This window comes from Alexandromys fortis, unplaced genomic scaffold, assembly GCF_014885135.2.
Source record: "Alexandromys fortis isolate MF-2015 unplaced genomic scaffold, M_Fortis_MF-2015_v1.1 scaffold_10, whole genome shotgun sequence".
NCBI classification, from domain to species: domain Eukaryota; kingdom Metazoa; phylum Chordata; class Mammalia; order Rodentia; family Cricetidae; genus Alexandromys; species Alexandromys fortis.
In genome coordinates this window covers 4,411,716-4,429,612 of record NW_026067895.1, presented here as the reverse complement: position 1 = coordinate 4,429,612, position 17,897 = coordinate 4,411,716, and the positions used below count along the sequence as shown (strand labels likewise).

Here is a 17,897-nt window from a genome sequence, read left to right as displayed (position 1 = left end):
CTCTGTGATGCAAGAAGTTTGAAGACAACAAGTAGTGGGCATCACTCAGAATGCAGAGTCCACAGGAAGGAGACTCCATACACTAAATTGCCTGCACAGGAATTTCCTGATTTCTTCTCAGAGCCTCACATCCAGATTCCACCCATGACCAAGGCTCTGTGTTGAGGGAGCTGCGGGCCTCTTTCCACAGCCCGGCTCCCGGCCGCCTGGCAGGCTTATGCCCTGAAATAACAACACACAAATTGTATTCATTTAAACACTGCCTGGCCCATTAGCTCGAGCTTCTTACTGGCTAATTCTTACATCTTGATTACCCATTTCTATTAATGTGTGTAGCACCCCAAGGTGCGCTTACTGGGAAGATTCTAGCCTACATCTATCCTGGGTCGGAGCTTTATCATGTCTGCCCCAGAGAGGGGAGCTATTGAGTCTGAGCTCACTTCCTCTTCCTCCCAGCATTCTGTTCTGTTTACTCCGCCTACCTAATTTTCTGTCCTATCAGGGCCAAGGCAGTTTCTTTATTTAACCAATGACATTTCTCCATCAGCTCTGAGCCTAGGAAAGGACTGTGCAGTTCACCTTCACTTGGAGGTGCTAGAGTATCCATATCCTCTTATTTACTCTAGTTTTCTTACCCCAGTCAGAGCCCACAGTGCTAGCGGGAGGATAAGAGACCCTTCTCTGAATCAGACATCTGCCTAGAAGTCAAATATCTCAGGACTTAGTAGAGTTCCAAATATGGAACAAAAGAAGAAGGAGGAAGTAGTGGTGGAGAAGAGGAAGGAGAAGGAAGAAAAAAGAAAGAGGAAGGAAGGGGAGAAGGGAAGGGAGGGTGTGGGGAGGAAGGGAGGGAGGGAGGGAGGGAGGGGGAAAGGGAGGGAGGGAGGAAGGAAGGAAGGAAGGAAGGAAGGAAGGAAGGAAGGAAGGACGATAAATGAGATATGAGTTGGATCCTCACCGCCACAATCTTACCATCAATGCTGCTGAGAAAGGCCGCTTCACAAATAACTTCTGAAGACGGCAGCCCGTCGACTGGATGAACAAACGCTGCCTCCTTTTGTGACCATGTCACTCAGTCAACGCTGTCACATCATATGCAAGCAATTCCAGTGGCCTTTGCCCAACCGTTCTTTTCTTTCAGATAATATTCTGCAGTTGTCTTTCTTAGCATTTTTGTTTTGTTTTGAAAAAAAAAAAGCACACCACAAAAGTTTACAATCAAGTTTTTGTATTTGCTTTCAAGTTTCACTCCAGTTTACAGGTATTTTGGTCAATAAATCGGTGTATTTGCTTTGGCCCTTGCATAAGTAAACTCTGCTCTTTCTAGAGTTGAGTACAGCGCTGAAGTGAGACCAACAAATCCCTTCCTGATTCAGAGATTGGACGATATTGCTGAGCACCGCCTCCCAACATCAATATTCCAGCCTCACTGCCAATCACTCTCTCACCCAAGCACATACGGCAAGGGCTGAGACAGGAGGATTGGGAGATTGAAGGCTGCCAATGCTACACGGGGGCAGAGGGAGGGTAGAGAAAGAGGGAAGGAGGGAGGGAAGAAAAGAGATAAGAAATTTCCAAGTTTTCCACCTCCTACCAACCAAAGGAAACAGAATACTGATGAGCCCTCAGAATCACGTGAACCACATACAACTGTTTTCCACCCCACCATGCAATAGTTCCCCTTGAAGTGCAGTCTAAGGAAGCAGGGGTTTAGATTTCTAAAGGAGAATTAGAAGTAAGTCAATGAATGTAAGAACTAAAGACAAAACTAAAGGTGGAAATTTTAGGCCTAGGAGGTTTGCTGCTGGCCGGTGGGAATGCTAAGTATGGGCCTCAGGGGTAGATATGAGTCATCTTTCAATCTTTGCTGTTGCTGCTGCTGTTGTTAAGAAAAAAAATCACACTTGTTCTGAGGCAGGGCAACCCTACCCAGCATGCAACTGGCACCTGCCCCAACACAGGGTTGCTTCCAGGGACACCTCACTTCAAGCTCCAGAAACTGATAAAGTATTCAAGCCATCAGAACGCTGCAATGGAGGGAGGAAAATATGTGCAAAGCCTTCCAGCCTGAAATGCATCTTCCCCCACAGGACTGACCAAGGGGATTGTGGGTGTGATGTGATCCAGTGCCAAAAGGGAGAAAGGAGCAGTGAGTGACAATGGTCTCTAACCTTAGTGTCCTGAGCTTAAGACAGTGAAACCTTTCAGAACAGTTTGTGGGATTACATATTCCCATTTTTGAATTTAAAAAGGAGGGGGGTATGTAAGGGAAAAATAGTTTAAATTTGTACTTCTCCCTCATTCAGAGGAACTGGAAGACAATAATCTAAAGCATCTAGAGTTCACCAGGACTTGACTTTTTGTGGCTCTTTATGCTCCAACCTGGGCCAACAGACACTCATCCCCGTGTTTTCCCTATTGTTGCTATTCAAACCTTGTGTTCCTGGAGAAGGAAGAAGAAATCACATACATTTTAATGTATGTATAGGTGTGTATACCTACAGGTATAGGTATGTATATAGATACAATGCTTGAATGAAATGATGAATAGCAGTGGGGATAGAGTCTGCAAACATCATAAGAAAATAAATTAATTCATCCCCCAGTTCTTCAGTGCACAGCATTCTACTCCAAGAGTTCCAGTGGCCAGCTGAAGCAATGAGGTATAAAGGAGAGTATCCCTGGTGGAGTCCTTCAGTGTCTTCATGCAGAACAAGGACATGAGAATGTATGCCAAACATTCTGCTCTGAGGTCAATATCTAGGAGGAGCCCTCCTTTAGACATTGTGTCCTCGGTACAGCGGGAGATGAGGATCAGAGGACACTTCCGAAAACTTCCACACTGTACAGTCAGCCTGACAGAGATTCTGACGTAGTCAGGATCGTGTCAATCAGTGGACATCACCATAGAGTTCAAGGCAAAGGGAGCTAAGAGACCATCATCTTCTTTGTCGCCCTTTCTAGAGCCGTGTGTGATCTTCCAGGGCATTTATATTTCTGTCTCTTGCTGGAAGTCCCTCAGCTGGTTCAATGTTTTTCTCAAGTCCTGAGTTGCAATGTTCCCTTGCAAGGGAATAATCATTTCTTTTTAAATCTACAAAGAAACCAAGACAGTTTTAGTAGATGGCTTAGAACACATTGAATCACATAGATAGATTGAACTTCAGGCTTAGTCAAAGTGTTCAGGGAATCTCTATTGCCCCAGGCCTTGGGCATACAGATTCCAAACATTCAACCCTATCTAAACTCAGGCCCCCCCTCCCATCTCAATAACCACATGAAATTCTAACTACAGATGCTGTCACTGTGTAAGTCACTGGCCACCTCCTAGTGGGATGAGATGTGTCTGATAAAACTTAAATGAGGTTCAGCAAGACATGGGAACCTTAGGAATGATCAAAGGGATGAGTCAAAACAGTGACTTTTGATTCTAAGGTTTGGCTTTCTGCAAGAAAGCTGCCTGCAGCTTTGTGGCCACCTATAAAAGCTTCATCAACTAAAGATCACATCAGACATTCCTCAAGCCCTTCCTCTTTCATTTGAAAAGGACATTTAAAGAAAACAGTAAACAGGGTAACCTTTGCAGGGCAGGAATGGAGGAACTATAGGGAAAGGGGCATTAAATGGTGCGAACATCTCTTTGTGCTGTGGTTCCTAAGTGAATTCTGGCACACAGTTGTGGGATGTTCAAATATCCCCCAGCACCTGCCTTCCTTACTTAGAGTACTGATGGGCATCAGCCCAGCCCAAACCCCTTTCTAGGTTCCTGATGACCAGCCCGGAGAACACAGTGTTGTACTCTTTCTTTGCCCATGTATTGTGAACTCACATCACGAGCGGTTATGAGAGTATAGCCTTCCTCTTCACTCCCTTGATTAGTTAGCTCAAGGACTGAAAGCTGTGGCAGATGGCTCTAAGGAACCAAGATTGCCATTCAGGGGCCGGCCGTGCAGATAATCTGTGTGAAGGACTGGCCTCAACCTCTGGTACCAAGAAGAAAAGTGCACAGCTTTGTTGTTGTTGTTTGTTTGTTTTACTTTTTAATGTTAAATGCTGAATTTTCTAGATTAAAAACTAACACGTGTGTATGTATATGTAATATATAATAAATAATGTAACCAACAAATATTGAACATATACATAAAATAAATCTTCACATCAACTTGGTGAGACAGGTACAATTATCTCTTTGCTTGCAGATGAAGAAGTTGAAAGCCCAAGCCTTATAGGCAGTAGAAAGCAGAACTGGGCTACATAAGCCATGCCTGCCTAGGTCTGGATTCCAGGGTCTTATGCATTGTCTTAATCTGCCTCTGCCTTAAAAGTAAAGGAAATGAAAAAAAACTAAAAGGTTTTCTCATTCTGTTTTCCACACCAAACATTTTTACTCTATTACCAATGATATAAAATGATAGTATTTCTTTATTTCCACTTCAATACTAATTTTTTAAAACTACAGTTTCAGACAGAGAGAGGAGAGGGGGAGAGAAAGACAGACAGACAGACAGACAGACAGACAGACAGACAGAGAATCTAAATGAGCATTCTAGAAATTCTTGCAGTTTGCACATTTAAAAAATATTCAAAAATAAAGAAGATTGAGTGAGTAGGTCAGGCTGAGAGACTGTTAAAAGGAACAAACTTACTTTTAGCTAAAAGGAAAACAACTGCACAATGAGATGGCTCAGTTGATAAAGGTGCTTGCTGCCAAGCCTCATGACCAAAGTTCAAATCCTGGGACCCACATGATGGAGGGAGAAAACAGACAACTGGCTTCCAGCCTACAGCCTACCATGGCATGCCTACATGTGCATACTTAACAACCAACTGGGCCCAAAGATTGGAAGCAATGAGTAATGGTGTGAGTCTCACTGGCCCCTGAATGATCAGATATAGTCCTGGGCCTTCAAGAATAGAATCCGCCATGTCCAGGCTACAGTGAGTCAGACTGGGCAGAGTGCAGTGCCTAGGAGTGATGATTCCTGAGCAGATTGTGGTCTGCAACTGTGGGATGATTCAGCTAGTCATCAGCTCCTTCCCCCCTTACTTAGAGTAGCGGTGTGCCTCAGCCCGGCTCCAACCCCTCCCCAGGTTTGTGATTCCAGCCCGGAGAACACAGCATTGTACATCCATCTCTTTGTCCATCTCCCATGCCTCACAGCAGGGGCAGTTATAAGACTACAGCCCCTTCTTGCTCCTTTGCCTTCCCCTTCCACACAATCATCTGCTGCTGCGGATGGTACACGCTATTGTCACCGATGGAGGAAACTAGGGGCCTGATCCTAATGCCATTTATTTATTTATTTATTTATTTATTTATTTAAGATTTCTGTCTCTTCCCCACCGCCGCCTCCCATTTCCCTCCCCCTCTCCCAATCAAGTCCCCCTCCCTCGTCAGCCCAAAGAGCCATCAGGGTTCCCTGCCCTGTTGGAAGTCCAAGGACCACCCCCCTCCATCCAGGTCTAGTAAGGTGAGCATCCAAACTGCCTAGGCTCCCACAAAGCCAGTACATGCAGTAGGATCAAAAACCCATTGCCATTGTTCTTGAGTTCTCAGTCTTTTTTTTTTTTTTAACTAAGTCTTGCTCACAAAAGCCTCCCTCCCTCAATTCCAACAGAATCAGAAATGGCCTGTTTTGTTGTAGCTCTCTCTAGGTCCACCCCAGGATACAAGGGAGGACGCTCTTCTGTTCTTCCAGTTCAGGGTATGACTTTTTGTCAAAGATATGGGTCCTAACTATGCTGCCCAAACTGACCAAGGTGATCCTCCTGCCTCTGGAACATCTTAGGCTATAGGTGTGGCCACAGTGCCCCACTCAGGACTGTACCCTTTGATAAGCAGGCAAAGCTGCTATCTTAAACTATATGAAATTCCAGTGTAAGGACACCCTGGCTACAACCCAGAAAACAAGAGCTAAGCAGATAGTAAGGCCCCTTTCTGAAAAGGTCAAATAGAACCCAAGCAGAGTCAGGATTCCTTACTGGGAAGCAAAAGTCTTCAGCCATTTGCTTCATGCTGAGGATTCCGGTCTTGTGCCTAATGTACTAGACTCGGAGAAAATAAACCATATTTCTAAGTTGGATGGCTCTGGGGTGGTTGATTTTTGTTTGTTTGGTTTTGTTTTGTTTATTTTTCAAGACAGCATTCCTCTGTATAGCCCTATCTGTCCACTCACTTTGTAGACCAGGTGGCCTTGAACTCACAGAGATCCACCTGCCTCTGCCTTCCTGGGTGCTGGGATTAAAGACATGTATAACCACTGCCCAGTTAATGGCTCTTTTTTTTTTTTTAAATGTTGCTTAAAGAGGCAAGACTATTGTTTATGATGGCAGGATTTGGGACTAGTGAGATATCTAAGCTAGTAAAAAACGAGGCTCCCCACAAGCCTGGTGACCAGATTTTGAACACACTGCAGTGAAAATTTAAGGTGACAGGTGGGAGGCTGAGAGCTTAGCTCAGCAGTAGAGTGCTGGCCTAGCGTGACAGGGTCCAGGATTCCAAGCCCACTGCTATAAAACAAACAAACAAATGAGCTAACAAAGGGGCAGTTGTTAGACAACAAAGCAGTGCTTTAACTGACAGCCTTTCTTTCCCTCTGGGCCACACCCTCTCCTGTACCCAATGAGCAAACTGGAACAGAATAAAAATGCTACAGGCGTGCAGTCTGGGAGCAAACAGGACCTTGGAAGGGCGGAGCGGGGCCCTGCATCCCACTTCGCTCCTTTTAAGTAGGCAGGACTTTTTCCGTGAAGCGACTGTGACAAGCGCTGAGCCCAGGGTTGTTTTATCGCATTTTGGCAGAACCTCAAGCAAAACCCTGTCCTTTAAATCCCTCCGGGGACTTGAAATTTTTCAGTCTTGAAAGTCAAGCTTGTGAACGGCTGCGCATGAAATAAAAATGTGGTGAAGATTTTCTCGCGTTCCCGGGTTATAATAACTGTTATTCCATGAGAGTTTCTCAGAGTCTCCGAGACTTACCCGGCAGCCTGAGCTTCTCACAGCAGGAGTTGCAGCGATGTTTTGCAATGAAGTTTCTAATTGCATCTTCCCCTAAATTGGCCGGTCCAAACACCATCCCTCTTGATCTAGAGGGAATATCAGAATATCAATTAGATCACAGCTGAGGAAACGGAGTCCAACTAGGATTCTCTGAGATTGCGAACAGTATCCCGTAGTAACCTAGTCACTTAAAGGAGCCAACCAGGAACAGAACACTTTGGGGAAGTAACAATGTTAGGTTTGCAAATTTAAAATTCAAATGCACTTAAATCTTTGTACCCAACTCCAAGACCTACTGTGAAACTCATTCCAACACTGATCTGATAGAAGAGTGAATTTTCAATGTGCTACATTAAAACAAAATACAGCGAAACCCTTCTGAATACATATGGAGTGAGAGAACGACATTCATTACCATATGCGCTACCAAAACAACTCAAAGGTAAAGGCTGGGCTAACTTTGCTGAGGAGCGGAGCGCACCTTCTAAAAACATGTACAAAGCCGCATACCCACATACTTTTCTGAATACGACTCTCTCCAATCCCATCGCCTCACTAGCCACCAGAGCCAGTATTCCCGGCGCTTTGAAAGCCACTTTTGACTCTGCAAACTGTTTCACGGAAAGTAAAGACAACTATTAGACAAGACAAAACGATTGTGGGAATAGACCACAGACGCCCAGAGTAGGTAGTAGAATTAATCACATGAGCGCCGGGAGTCAGTGTCTCTGAGACACGTTTTGAACATTCTAATATAAAGATCCTCTGCAGATTCCGGGCTCGCTGTTCACGCAACCATTATTCTGTAGATCTTGACCCTCTCCACAACGCAGGACAGAGCACACCAGGACCGCCTCCAAAGAAAGTGTATGAAAGCTAATATTTTATTTTAATGACATGCACAGTGGAAACAGCACAGTTTAAAATCTGAACTCAATTACCGCTCTTAAATACCACGTCTTAAGAAGAAGAAGAAGAAGGAAAAAAAAAGCGCAGCAGACTATCACAAAGGGAAACAATAAACTTTGCTTCTGAGGAATGCGGTTTTTCAAAAGGGACATGGTGTAAAAATGGACTTTTTTTCCATCCGAGGATTGAAGCATTTATCTCAATTTCCACTTCCTTTTGGCAGAAGAACAGTGGCTCTCTGAAGATGTGCCAAGCTCGGAATGAGGGCTGATGTCAATTTGATCTCAGATTGCCTCCCGCTCTGTGCTGGGTAGGTGGAGAAAACCTCTTGGGAAGACAGAGTGGAAAGACACTGGGGATTAACTTTCCTGGTCACTCAATCGCTCTCACAAAGCACAGCTCTGGGGGTATTTACCAGGCAGCATAAGCCGCCTCTTGTTAACTCTGCCTTCATTTCAGTCCAGCTGGAGAGACACTACTTCAGTCAGGTGAAACTGAAGGGGACAAAAAATAAAAATAAAAAAACAGCAGAATCACTTGGTATTTATACCAGAATGCTCTGATCTGATAAAGTGAGAGATGAAGGCATTTGCTCAGTCGTTAGCATGGAAGATTCCCTTTGGAGTCTCTCTGTGACCTCATTGGAAAATTTCACTTCTTTGCACCCCAAACTGGCCACTTCTGTCTTCCCAGCAAGGCATGAAGACATCCAACTAAGAAATAATATTTTCAAGTGATATCTGGAAGATATTTGTCTCTGAGAATTTTATGAAAATTAAAATGAAATCATCAAAAATCTCTGCAAAAATAAAAAAAGTTCTATATCAGGGTCATGAGGATTCCCAGAGCAGAGTGAAAGAGTTGCAGGGTCATTCCGTTAGCGTGGACGCCCCACAGCACGCTCCAAGCTTTGCAGTCTCCGATAACTAAGTTTTCAAGGAAAACGCAACTCGCTGTTTTCCAGATATTTTTTACAACACAGGAAAAGCAGGTGGTAGCGTGGTTCTACATACGAGGAAACGCTAATTAGTGCCATCTATACATAGTCACCGAAGAACATCTCTCTCATCACCATTTCATACTTGTCAAACACCCAGAGCCATCAAGCAGTGGGCTAAAAAGACACCGTCCCAAACTACCCATAAATGAGGCTTGCTAGGGAGAGTCTGAGACAGCGGGAGCAGGCATGAGAAAGGACATTAGAATCAGTTCACAAAGCCATCGTCCCTTTTCATAACAACTGTTCCCTTCCTTTGGCTCTTTCACCTTACAAGGAAGTTGGAATTTGGAGTGAGCCTTAGTTTTCTCATCTGCGAACTGGGGTTAAACTAACACAGAGAGTGGTTGCGTGAGTGAACGCAATAGCTTAAATCTGTGCACCTCAGACTTGAATTCACATCAGTTCACCAGGAGTCTTTACAAAAGTTCAGATCCTGGCTCCTTAAGTACAGAGAAGCCCAGAGACCATGCATTCCTACCAATGTCCCGCGACGGTGACGTTGACCTATGGTTCACACTTTGTTTAACAGATTTTACACTCATGAGGGTCAGTGATTAATTAGATATAGTTCTAATGAAACTAATCAGTTGAGAGAAAATAAAACAGAAGGTCACTGTGACAAGCAAATGCACAGAATTGGGTGTTGCCACAATGAAACCACTCTACCTGGTTCAGGAGACGCTGCCCTCAAGTTACATAAAACAAAGTTGCCATAATAATTTCACTGAAGTGCACTGAGGAACTTTAAAAAAAAATACAAGAGGGAGAGATGTCTGGAATTGAAGGACATTTGGGGAACAATGTGGAAACCAGTGCAACAGAAACTCCCTGAAATCTTCAAGATTGACCCTATCAAAGACTCCTAGTAATGGGGAATATGGAGCCTGAACCGGCCATCTTCTACAACCAGGCAAGGTTTCTAAAAGCAGAACTGGGACCCCAAACCAGACACAAAACCTTCAATCTACAATTTGTCCTGCTTCCAAGATGTGTTAAGGTAATGGTGACACAGAACTTCTGGGTGTGACCAAGCAATGACTGGTCCAACTTGAGGTTCACACCAAGAGAGGGAGTCCACAGTGAAACTGCCTAGATGCCCAGGAACTGGAGTCTGAACAGCCCAGAAACTCAGGATGTAACCAAATAAGACTGGGAAATTTCCATAAAAAGTTTACTAATGATATTCTGCTATATTCATAGATTGGTGGCGAGCCCAAATGTTATCAGAGAGGTGTCATCCAGAAACTGATGGAAGCAGATGCAGATACCCACAGCTGAACACTAGGCAGAGTCAGAGGAACCACACATAACAGGGTGGGGTATGCAGGAACCGGAGGGGCCGAGGACACTACGAGAACACACCCACAGAATCAACTAAGCAGAGTTTGTCGGAGCTGACAGAGACTGAAGCAACAATCACAGACCCTGTTACCCCTAACAGTGAAAGTGGGGGGACCTCTGACTCCCCTCCCCCTGATCTTGTGACCCTTTTCCTCCTACTGAGTTGCCTTATCCAACCTTGATATGAGTGAGGGTTTGTGCCTAGTTTTATTGTAATTCATTATGCTGGGCTCAGTTGGTATTCCCTTTTTAAGAGAAACGGAGAAAGTGTGGATCTGGGGGAGAGGGAAGGTATGGGGAGCACTGGGAAGAGTGGAGGGAGGGGAAACTACAGTTGGTTATGTATGAGAGAAAAAGAAAAGAAAAAAATTACAGAGGCCAGGGCCCTATTCAGACATTGCAATAGAGTGCCAAGCATGTTTTTTTCTAATTCCCCCGGGTGACCTTAATAGAAATTGAAACCCGCTTTCTATAGAATGCAATTAAATACCTAACTGTCAAGTAGGATAATATAATCTTAGATTCTAAAAGGATGGAGTATTCAGGTCATATTAAGTGATATATGCCAAGGTCAAAATTTAACGAACAATAGACAGAGTACACATAAACTGAGTTCATTATATATGCAAAAAGTCTGAAAAATTGCAAAGAAAGTTCTCATATAAAAAAAAATTCCAATACAAGCCCTTGAGCACACAAGACTGCTGAAGAAATAATATGCTTAGCTGAGAACACTTCAGCTCTGCTAAAATAAAAAACTAAAACAGTCCATTATACCCTCAAGTCCAACATGGAGGCTATAATCAAATAAATATCGCTGGAACAGGACGCTGCACAGGAGCCCTGTGGACCAGCTGTAGCTTCCTTAGCCCACCCAGGCCGATAATAGCTAATAGACTCTTAGTAAATGAGCATCTTCTCAGAGGAGCCTGCGGATGGGCCGTGCTCTCATTCCAGTGAGGGACGGTGCAGTAATGCACTGATTGTTTAATGAGAACCGGAAGAAGAAAAAGCAAAACTTTTGCATTTCACTGTGTCAGGAATTTCAATTTATTGAGTCCTAAATGTTTTCTATGACCTTAGTTTGACTAAACTTAGACCTTAGTTTGACTAAAAAGTAAAAGCAAAAATGTCAACCCAGCATGGATATTATAATCTCAGCACTAAGAAGGCAGAGGCTCAAGGACCCAGAGCTTGAGCCCTCCATGAGCTATACAACAGTGAGAAGCCATCACAATGAAGAAATGAATTCTTTAGGAATTAAAAGGGTCATTTGAGCCATGGTTCTCAAAGTGCCCGTGGCCCCGTGGCATCAACCTCTCCTGCAATGCATCAGAAGTGCCCATCATTGTGGTCTTACTGCAAAACAATTAGATCAGAAGCTCTGGAGGCGAAACGCAGTAATCTAGTTCAACAAGTTCTCCTGGTGACCATGATGGCAACTCACACGTAAGCATTGCTATTCTCCATGTTGATCACAACAGCCACTGCTGTCCTCCGGATTGACCAGTCACCAGCCCATTGGCACCATCACCACTTTCCGTTCACACCTCTTTCCATTGGAGCCTTAGTGCCAAAAACCACAAGATGTCCTTGAAATCCAAAAGATGGGTGGCTGACTCTATGTAACTCGGCTCCAAATTAACTCAGACCATCTGATGATGCCTTATATTTAAGCACTGTGGCTTGGAGTCCTCATCTAGCTCTTCTCTGATTTGCCTGTGAAGAGACTGCCTAGGCTCAAGGCCACAATTCCACAGGGAAGACAACAAAGGAAGCTGCTTCTGCTACAGCACCTTTTAATGTCAAGCTAAACTTACATTTAGACCAGTAAGAAAACACAAGAGTCAAATTTGCAGCCGAAGTCTGGAAATTGTGCTGTCCCTTCCACTGCCCACTCACACTTCCTAACCCGTCTCTAGAATTAAACTTATTTCACCCTCATTCTTTCTCCGTATTCATTACCTATTTAAAGTGTCTTAGAAAATCTTGTTTAAGTATAAGAATCGCGATTTAAGTCTAAAAATATTGTTTCATATCTCTGTGCAATAACTGCTAGGCAACTTCTCTGGGATCTAAAAGACACACATGTATTTAAAACTCCCCCAAGAAACTACAACAGACCTCTGCTCACAACACCCTGCTCATGTCCACTGTCTTATTTTTGTTTTGAAAACAAAATTTAAAAGTACTAGGATCAGTGGTTAACAACACAGGGTAACTCTTCCAGAGGATTCGGGGTTCAATTTCCAGCACCTACAATGGCAGCTCGCAAATATCTATAACGCCAGTTCCAGGCGATCCAATGCCCTCCCCTGGTCCCTGTGGAACCAGGCACTTACCTGAGGCATAAACATACATATGGGCAGAACACCCTTAGATGTAATAGTAAACCAATTTTTAAGTTATGAAAAGAGAAACATTGAACATTATATAATCTATGCAGATAACAAAACATTGCATGATACTCCTTAATACATATAATCTTATATCTTTATGCAACAATTAAAAATAATGTTACAAACTTGAACAACTTGAAGTGCAATCTTCTAAATTATAACACATAAGTTAACTCACTGTTTGTCTTCAGGTTTTATAACAGACGGATCTGTCAAGTTCTCTCCAACACCTCAAAAGAAGAAACGAAATTCGTTAAGCAAATGAGGTTTGATTTTCTAAGAAACACAGAAAAATAATAACCAAATTCCATTTCCTTATTTTGAAGGTTATATTGAAACCAGATATGGTGACTCACCCTTGCAAACCCAACACTAGGGAGGCTAAGGTGGGAGGATTGCCACCAGTTCAAGGCTAGTCTGAGCTCTATCGTAAATTCTAGGCCAGCCTGATCTACAGTGTGAGGCCCTGTGTCATTCACTCCGTAGTAGGTAAGAATAAGAAATCATGATAATTAAATGTGCTATGAAGATTATTTAGGAAATGTAGGAAAATATACAGCATCTTTTACAACAGCCCCCTCTGAATTAATGAACATCTGGCTACAAATGGTGTCATAAGACTTGTCGAGAGTGGCATCTCTCAGTAGACCTGTGTATCGGCATTTCATTTACCAGCTCTAAACATTAAGACAGCTAACTTTATTTTCTCTAATTCTCCATGAAAGGAAAATACTATCCTCATATCCTCAATTTACATCTCACCCTCATTTACATCAATAAGTACATTGATGTTCAAAGAGATTGAAGAACTTGCCAAAGATGGTGTATCCCTTAAGTGGCCATAACAGGATTAAAGCTGGGGCAATGCTTGTGTTCCTCCCACTAGTTCACGGTCTCCTTAGATGGCCTCCATCAGTGCTCAGCAAGGGCAAGGCCCTGGGAGGTTTTGCAAATACAGCTTCTAGGCATCAAAGAGACCCATCAAATGCTCTGTCTATATATACAGCGCTTATAAACAGCAGAATAAAACGGCACCAAATTCTTGATCTGAGAGCTGGCTCCACCTGTGTGTTCAGTTGAGAAAATTCTTTGAGGTGGGTGCTTACGCTCTGTTCGCTTTTTAGAATGCATCTTCAATAAAATTTAGTTTTGAAAAGAAAAGAGCAGAGCCTGCAAAGATAATAGAGGCACAACCTAAGGCTGAACTTAATCAGAACTGGGCTTGATACCCAGAGCAAAGCTCTGTGATGACATCCAGTCAGTGAGGAGGCTAGTGTCTAACAGTGATGACAGCTCAGAGAAGCCAGTTAGACAGTGATGAGCCACCTAGGCATCCCCCAACAACTTCTGAGATCCTTCCCTAACTGGGCCTCTTTTTCTCTGCTTGAAAAACACTGACTTTGTAAGGTGAGGAATCAAACATTATATGAACTTTAGAATATTGTTATCTACTACTACTTGTTGGGAAAAGTTCATGTTTTGTTGAAGTGAAAGGGGAAAAATCTTAAGGGATGCCACCCCTAGATAAAGAGCTACAGAAAACTAAGGACGAGAGAGAGAGAGAGAGAGAGAGAGAGAGAGAGAGAGAGAGAGAGAGAGAGATAGAGAGAGAGAGAGAGCGCGCATTAGACTTCTCCAGGGATGAGCCCTACACCAGTTAACTAATACCAAGTGGTCATCCCTAAAATCACATGCATACAAGCAAAACTAAAAGAACTCTGCAGATTATATTTATATGCTTATGCATTGTATTTATATGTATTATATAATATATATGTTTTATATATATACATATATATAATCAAAGGAAAAGTGACCATAAATTTGAGAGGGAATTGGGGGAGGTACATGGGAAGGATTGGAGGGAGGGGTCACAGGAGAGGTTGGAGGAAGGAAAAGAAAAAGAGGAAATTATGCAATTATATTCTAATTAAAATTAAAAAACTTATTTTAAAAATAAATTATTATTTTTTAAAAAAGACAAAGGCCATGTTTTCTAAGCAGTATCTCTTAAAGACTTCTGCTGTGACCTCTCTCTTGGAATAGTAACCTTTTCAGAGGAACCAGAAATCCTTATAAAGTTTTCTGCTAAGAAGCTGATTTCCTCAGGAAAATAACATTTTAGCATGTATGATTCAAATATGTAACAAAGGAAATCTATGATCCATCCCGAAAAGGTTTTAGCAAAACATTTTAACTACTGTATTACAATACATGCGTGTGTGTGTTTAATAGTACATTCAATAACAGGATCTACCCCATCTGTTTTCCACAAGCTTATCTAAAAAATGGTAATTGCAAACCATGTCTTGAAATCCGCCTGCATTGCAAGGTGCCATGTTAATATCTGCAGCTCCTCTTACTGATAGTCACGGATGATGATGTCACTGTGGGTTTGTGGTCTGGCTAATAATGGGAGATGGTGAATTCCAGTTATGGGTTAGTGGCAATAAGGTGTAACTTAGTTTCTCATCAAAGTTTCCAAACTCTGAGAGGACCCTTTCCCAACCGCTAGCCTGGCACGTCTTCATGCTGATTTTGAAGAGGGCAAGAAAACCTTGGGCTGAACCACAAACACAAGGCAAGTGTGAAAAGCAGACCTTGCCGAGCCCTCACATTTTCAAAGCCACGGGAAGGAGCTCTTTGTACTTTTCTCGTCACATAGGCAAGAGGGACAGCTGAGGGAGCCCCTGCTTCTCTACAGCCATGGAGGGAACAAACAGAATACCAGGCAGAAGTGTACCCCAGCGCTGCAGGTAGACAGGCTGACGGCTGCAGTCTTCACCATTTTAATTAAGCATGGGTTGAACTTTAAGCCTGGAGCTTACAGCAATGACTAAAGTTTTAAACCCATGTCTAAGTACAGTGCAAATTTAAGCCAGGACTACATATAGTAGCTGAAGAAGCACTATTAGGTGGGGAGTTGGGGGGGGGGGAGATGTCTTTACAGAGTTAAAAATTTTTTTTGTCTAAATCTTATTACAGAACCTCTATGGCTTGTTAGACACACAGAAAGACAGAGGTTCCACTCCAAATTCTGCCATGTTCTAGCTGCAAGGCCTCAGTACCCTGTTTAATCTCCCTGAATCCCACTTTTGTCATCTGCGAGTACAGCATCCTGGTCTTATCAGAGAGGGCTAGTGGAGAATTCAATGAGCTGCGTCTAACCCATAAGAAGCTTCCAGTGTCAGCTGTTACTCCATTTTCTGTATTCTATCTAGAAGCTCCCATACCAGCAGTAAAGCCATGTTTATCTCTCATTCCGCAAAAGTATGTTTCCTAGTACTAAAGAACACCTTAAAAGAGGGGGTTAAAGAGTATACACCAACACATTTTTACATGTTAAAGCACAACTCTATGTTTTATATGATAAAACTTAGCTTACTTATTTTGAGGTGTTCTAATGGAAGAAGGGCTTTATGACCCATGAACAAGAAGAGAAGGCCCCAAAGACCAACCATTCAATGCCCTCCACATCACTTTGCCAGGCTGAGTCACTAGGCTCTTCTAGCCACACAAGAGCACCCAATCCAAGACAACTGGGCTCAGACTCTCCTGATATTTACAAAATATAGAACAAGTAAGCTGGTTGGATATCTAAACATCCTGATGATCTCTTTCCTAGTGTCGTTATGAATCAATACCCATACCTAGAAAAAGCCCAGAAACATCCATGGAACTTCATCCAACTTGGCATCACCAGTGATCTCCAATTCCCAAATCTATGAAAACAGGTCACCTCTGTGTAATGACATCATTCATGGTGATATGGTTGCTAACTTTTTCTAGAAATTGCTTTATTGAACCAAAAATTAGGACTGTATCTCCAAAAGTCCACTGAAAGATAGAATTAAAAAAAAAAACTAAACATTGCTCTAATTTGGAATACAGTTGTTTTTAATTTCCGTTGCTGGGAATTAACTGTTGGACTTTAAATGCAGTGACGATGATTCAAGCCTTCCCATGTAAGATTTTGAAGTGGAAAAAGACCAGAAAACTTGATTAGACTTATAAATAATGGGGAATTGGTCACGCCTCTCCTCAGAGCTCAGCTTCCTAGAATGCTATGGCTGTTTCCGGGTTTCAATCTTTTCGGAAGAATGAAATAAGAAAAAGGGAAACAGAAAAAGACCAACTGCCCAAGTATTTCTTCACCCTTTTCATTTCAAAGCAGCAATGAGTAGGGTCTGAAATGGAGAGGGGGGGTCTCCCTGTGGTACCCCGGGGTCAAACGGTGAAGGATAGCTTCCCCATACCTGAAGCTTAAATTCCACTTCAAAGAGCCATTCAAGGGTTACTACTAACTGACAACAGCAGGTGACATTTATCAAGGGCTTGATACATGTGGAGAACTTGTCTCAGTTGACCTCTTTAGGAATTTAATAACCAAATGACTTAAAGGCATGATACTCTTTTTCCCCTTTACAGCTAAGGGAGGTGGGACTCAAGGTGGCTGCTCCTCAAGACATACAAGTAATTCACAGTGGGGCCTGGCAGAACGCATCATCTCTCCAGACACTAGAAACACTAGTAAATAAAGGGCATTAGAAAAGTAAGCCAAAAAATCTTAAAAACACAATTTTCCTCTCCAACCTTGTTCAGCGTTAACGAGCAACAGCTTATAACTTTATAATTATTGGTATGGACTCATGTTTTTCCACGAATTCAGACCGACAATTATCTAGCTCTCTGATAAGTTTCATGCGTTTCATAACACCTAGCCTGTGGTTCTGTGATGTCCACTCAGGCCTTCTTTGAAGGTCGATGTTTTGACATAGTTGACTTGCAGGGACCTATTTCAGCAATTCACATAATTACTCAGGAAAAGAATAAAGTTAATTCCCTTTTCCCTCCAAGACTATAATCGCAACATTTGTTCTGTTTAATGTCACTTTGGATTACTAAGAAACATAAAAATCCCCAAACATAAACATCATTAAACAAAACCCTATTCAAGTGAAATACAAAGCACACGGAAGAGTCGTCATTAATTCCTTAAAGTTTTTCTTTGGTTGTTTGTTGTTATTGTTTCTGTTTTTGCTTTTTAAACAACTCCACCCAAAATTCAAAGCAAAAACACAAACAGTGGAGCACAGATGAAAACAATCAATGTCTCTCCAGCCAGAAGTACAAAACAGATGCCGTTGGCACCCCCAATCCCGGACGATTTTCATCAAGTGCTTGCTGGTATAAAAAGCTGGATTCTTTTTCACATTAATTCAGTTTATATTCCTTCCTGAAAAATTGT

At 42.6% G+C, this 17,897-nt stretch overlaps 1 protein-coding gene across 4 annotated transcripts in view; it reads right to left on the bottom strand.

Moving 5' to 3' along the window:
* Positions 1–1,217: 1,217 nt before the first annotated feature.
* Positions 1,218–17,897, bottom strand: part of Trpm6 (transient receptor potential cation channel subfamily M member 6) — a 137,815-nt gene continuing 121,135 nt past the window's right edge. For all 4 annotated transcript variants that reach the window (XM_050159951.1, XM_050159952.1, XM_050159933.1 and 1 more), the window contains exons 37-39: positions 12,828–12,879; positions 6,980–7,086; positions 1,218–3,094 (exon numbers count right to left, since the gene is read on the bottom strand). In XM_050159951.1, the coding sequence (XP_050015908.1) occupies positions 2,961–3,094; positions 6,980–7,086; positions 12,828–12,879 (293 nt within the window). In that variant the 3' untranslated portion in view covers positions 1,218–2,960. The remainder of the gene's footprint in view (positions 3,095–6,979; positions 7,087–12,827; positions 12,880–17,897) is intronic.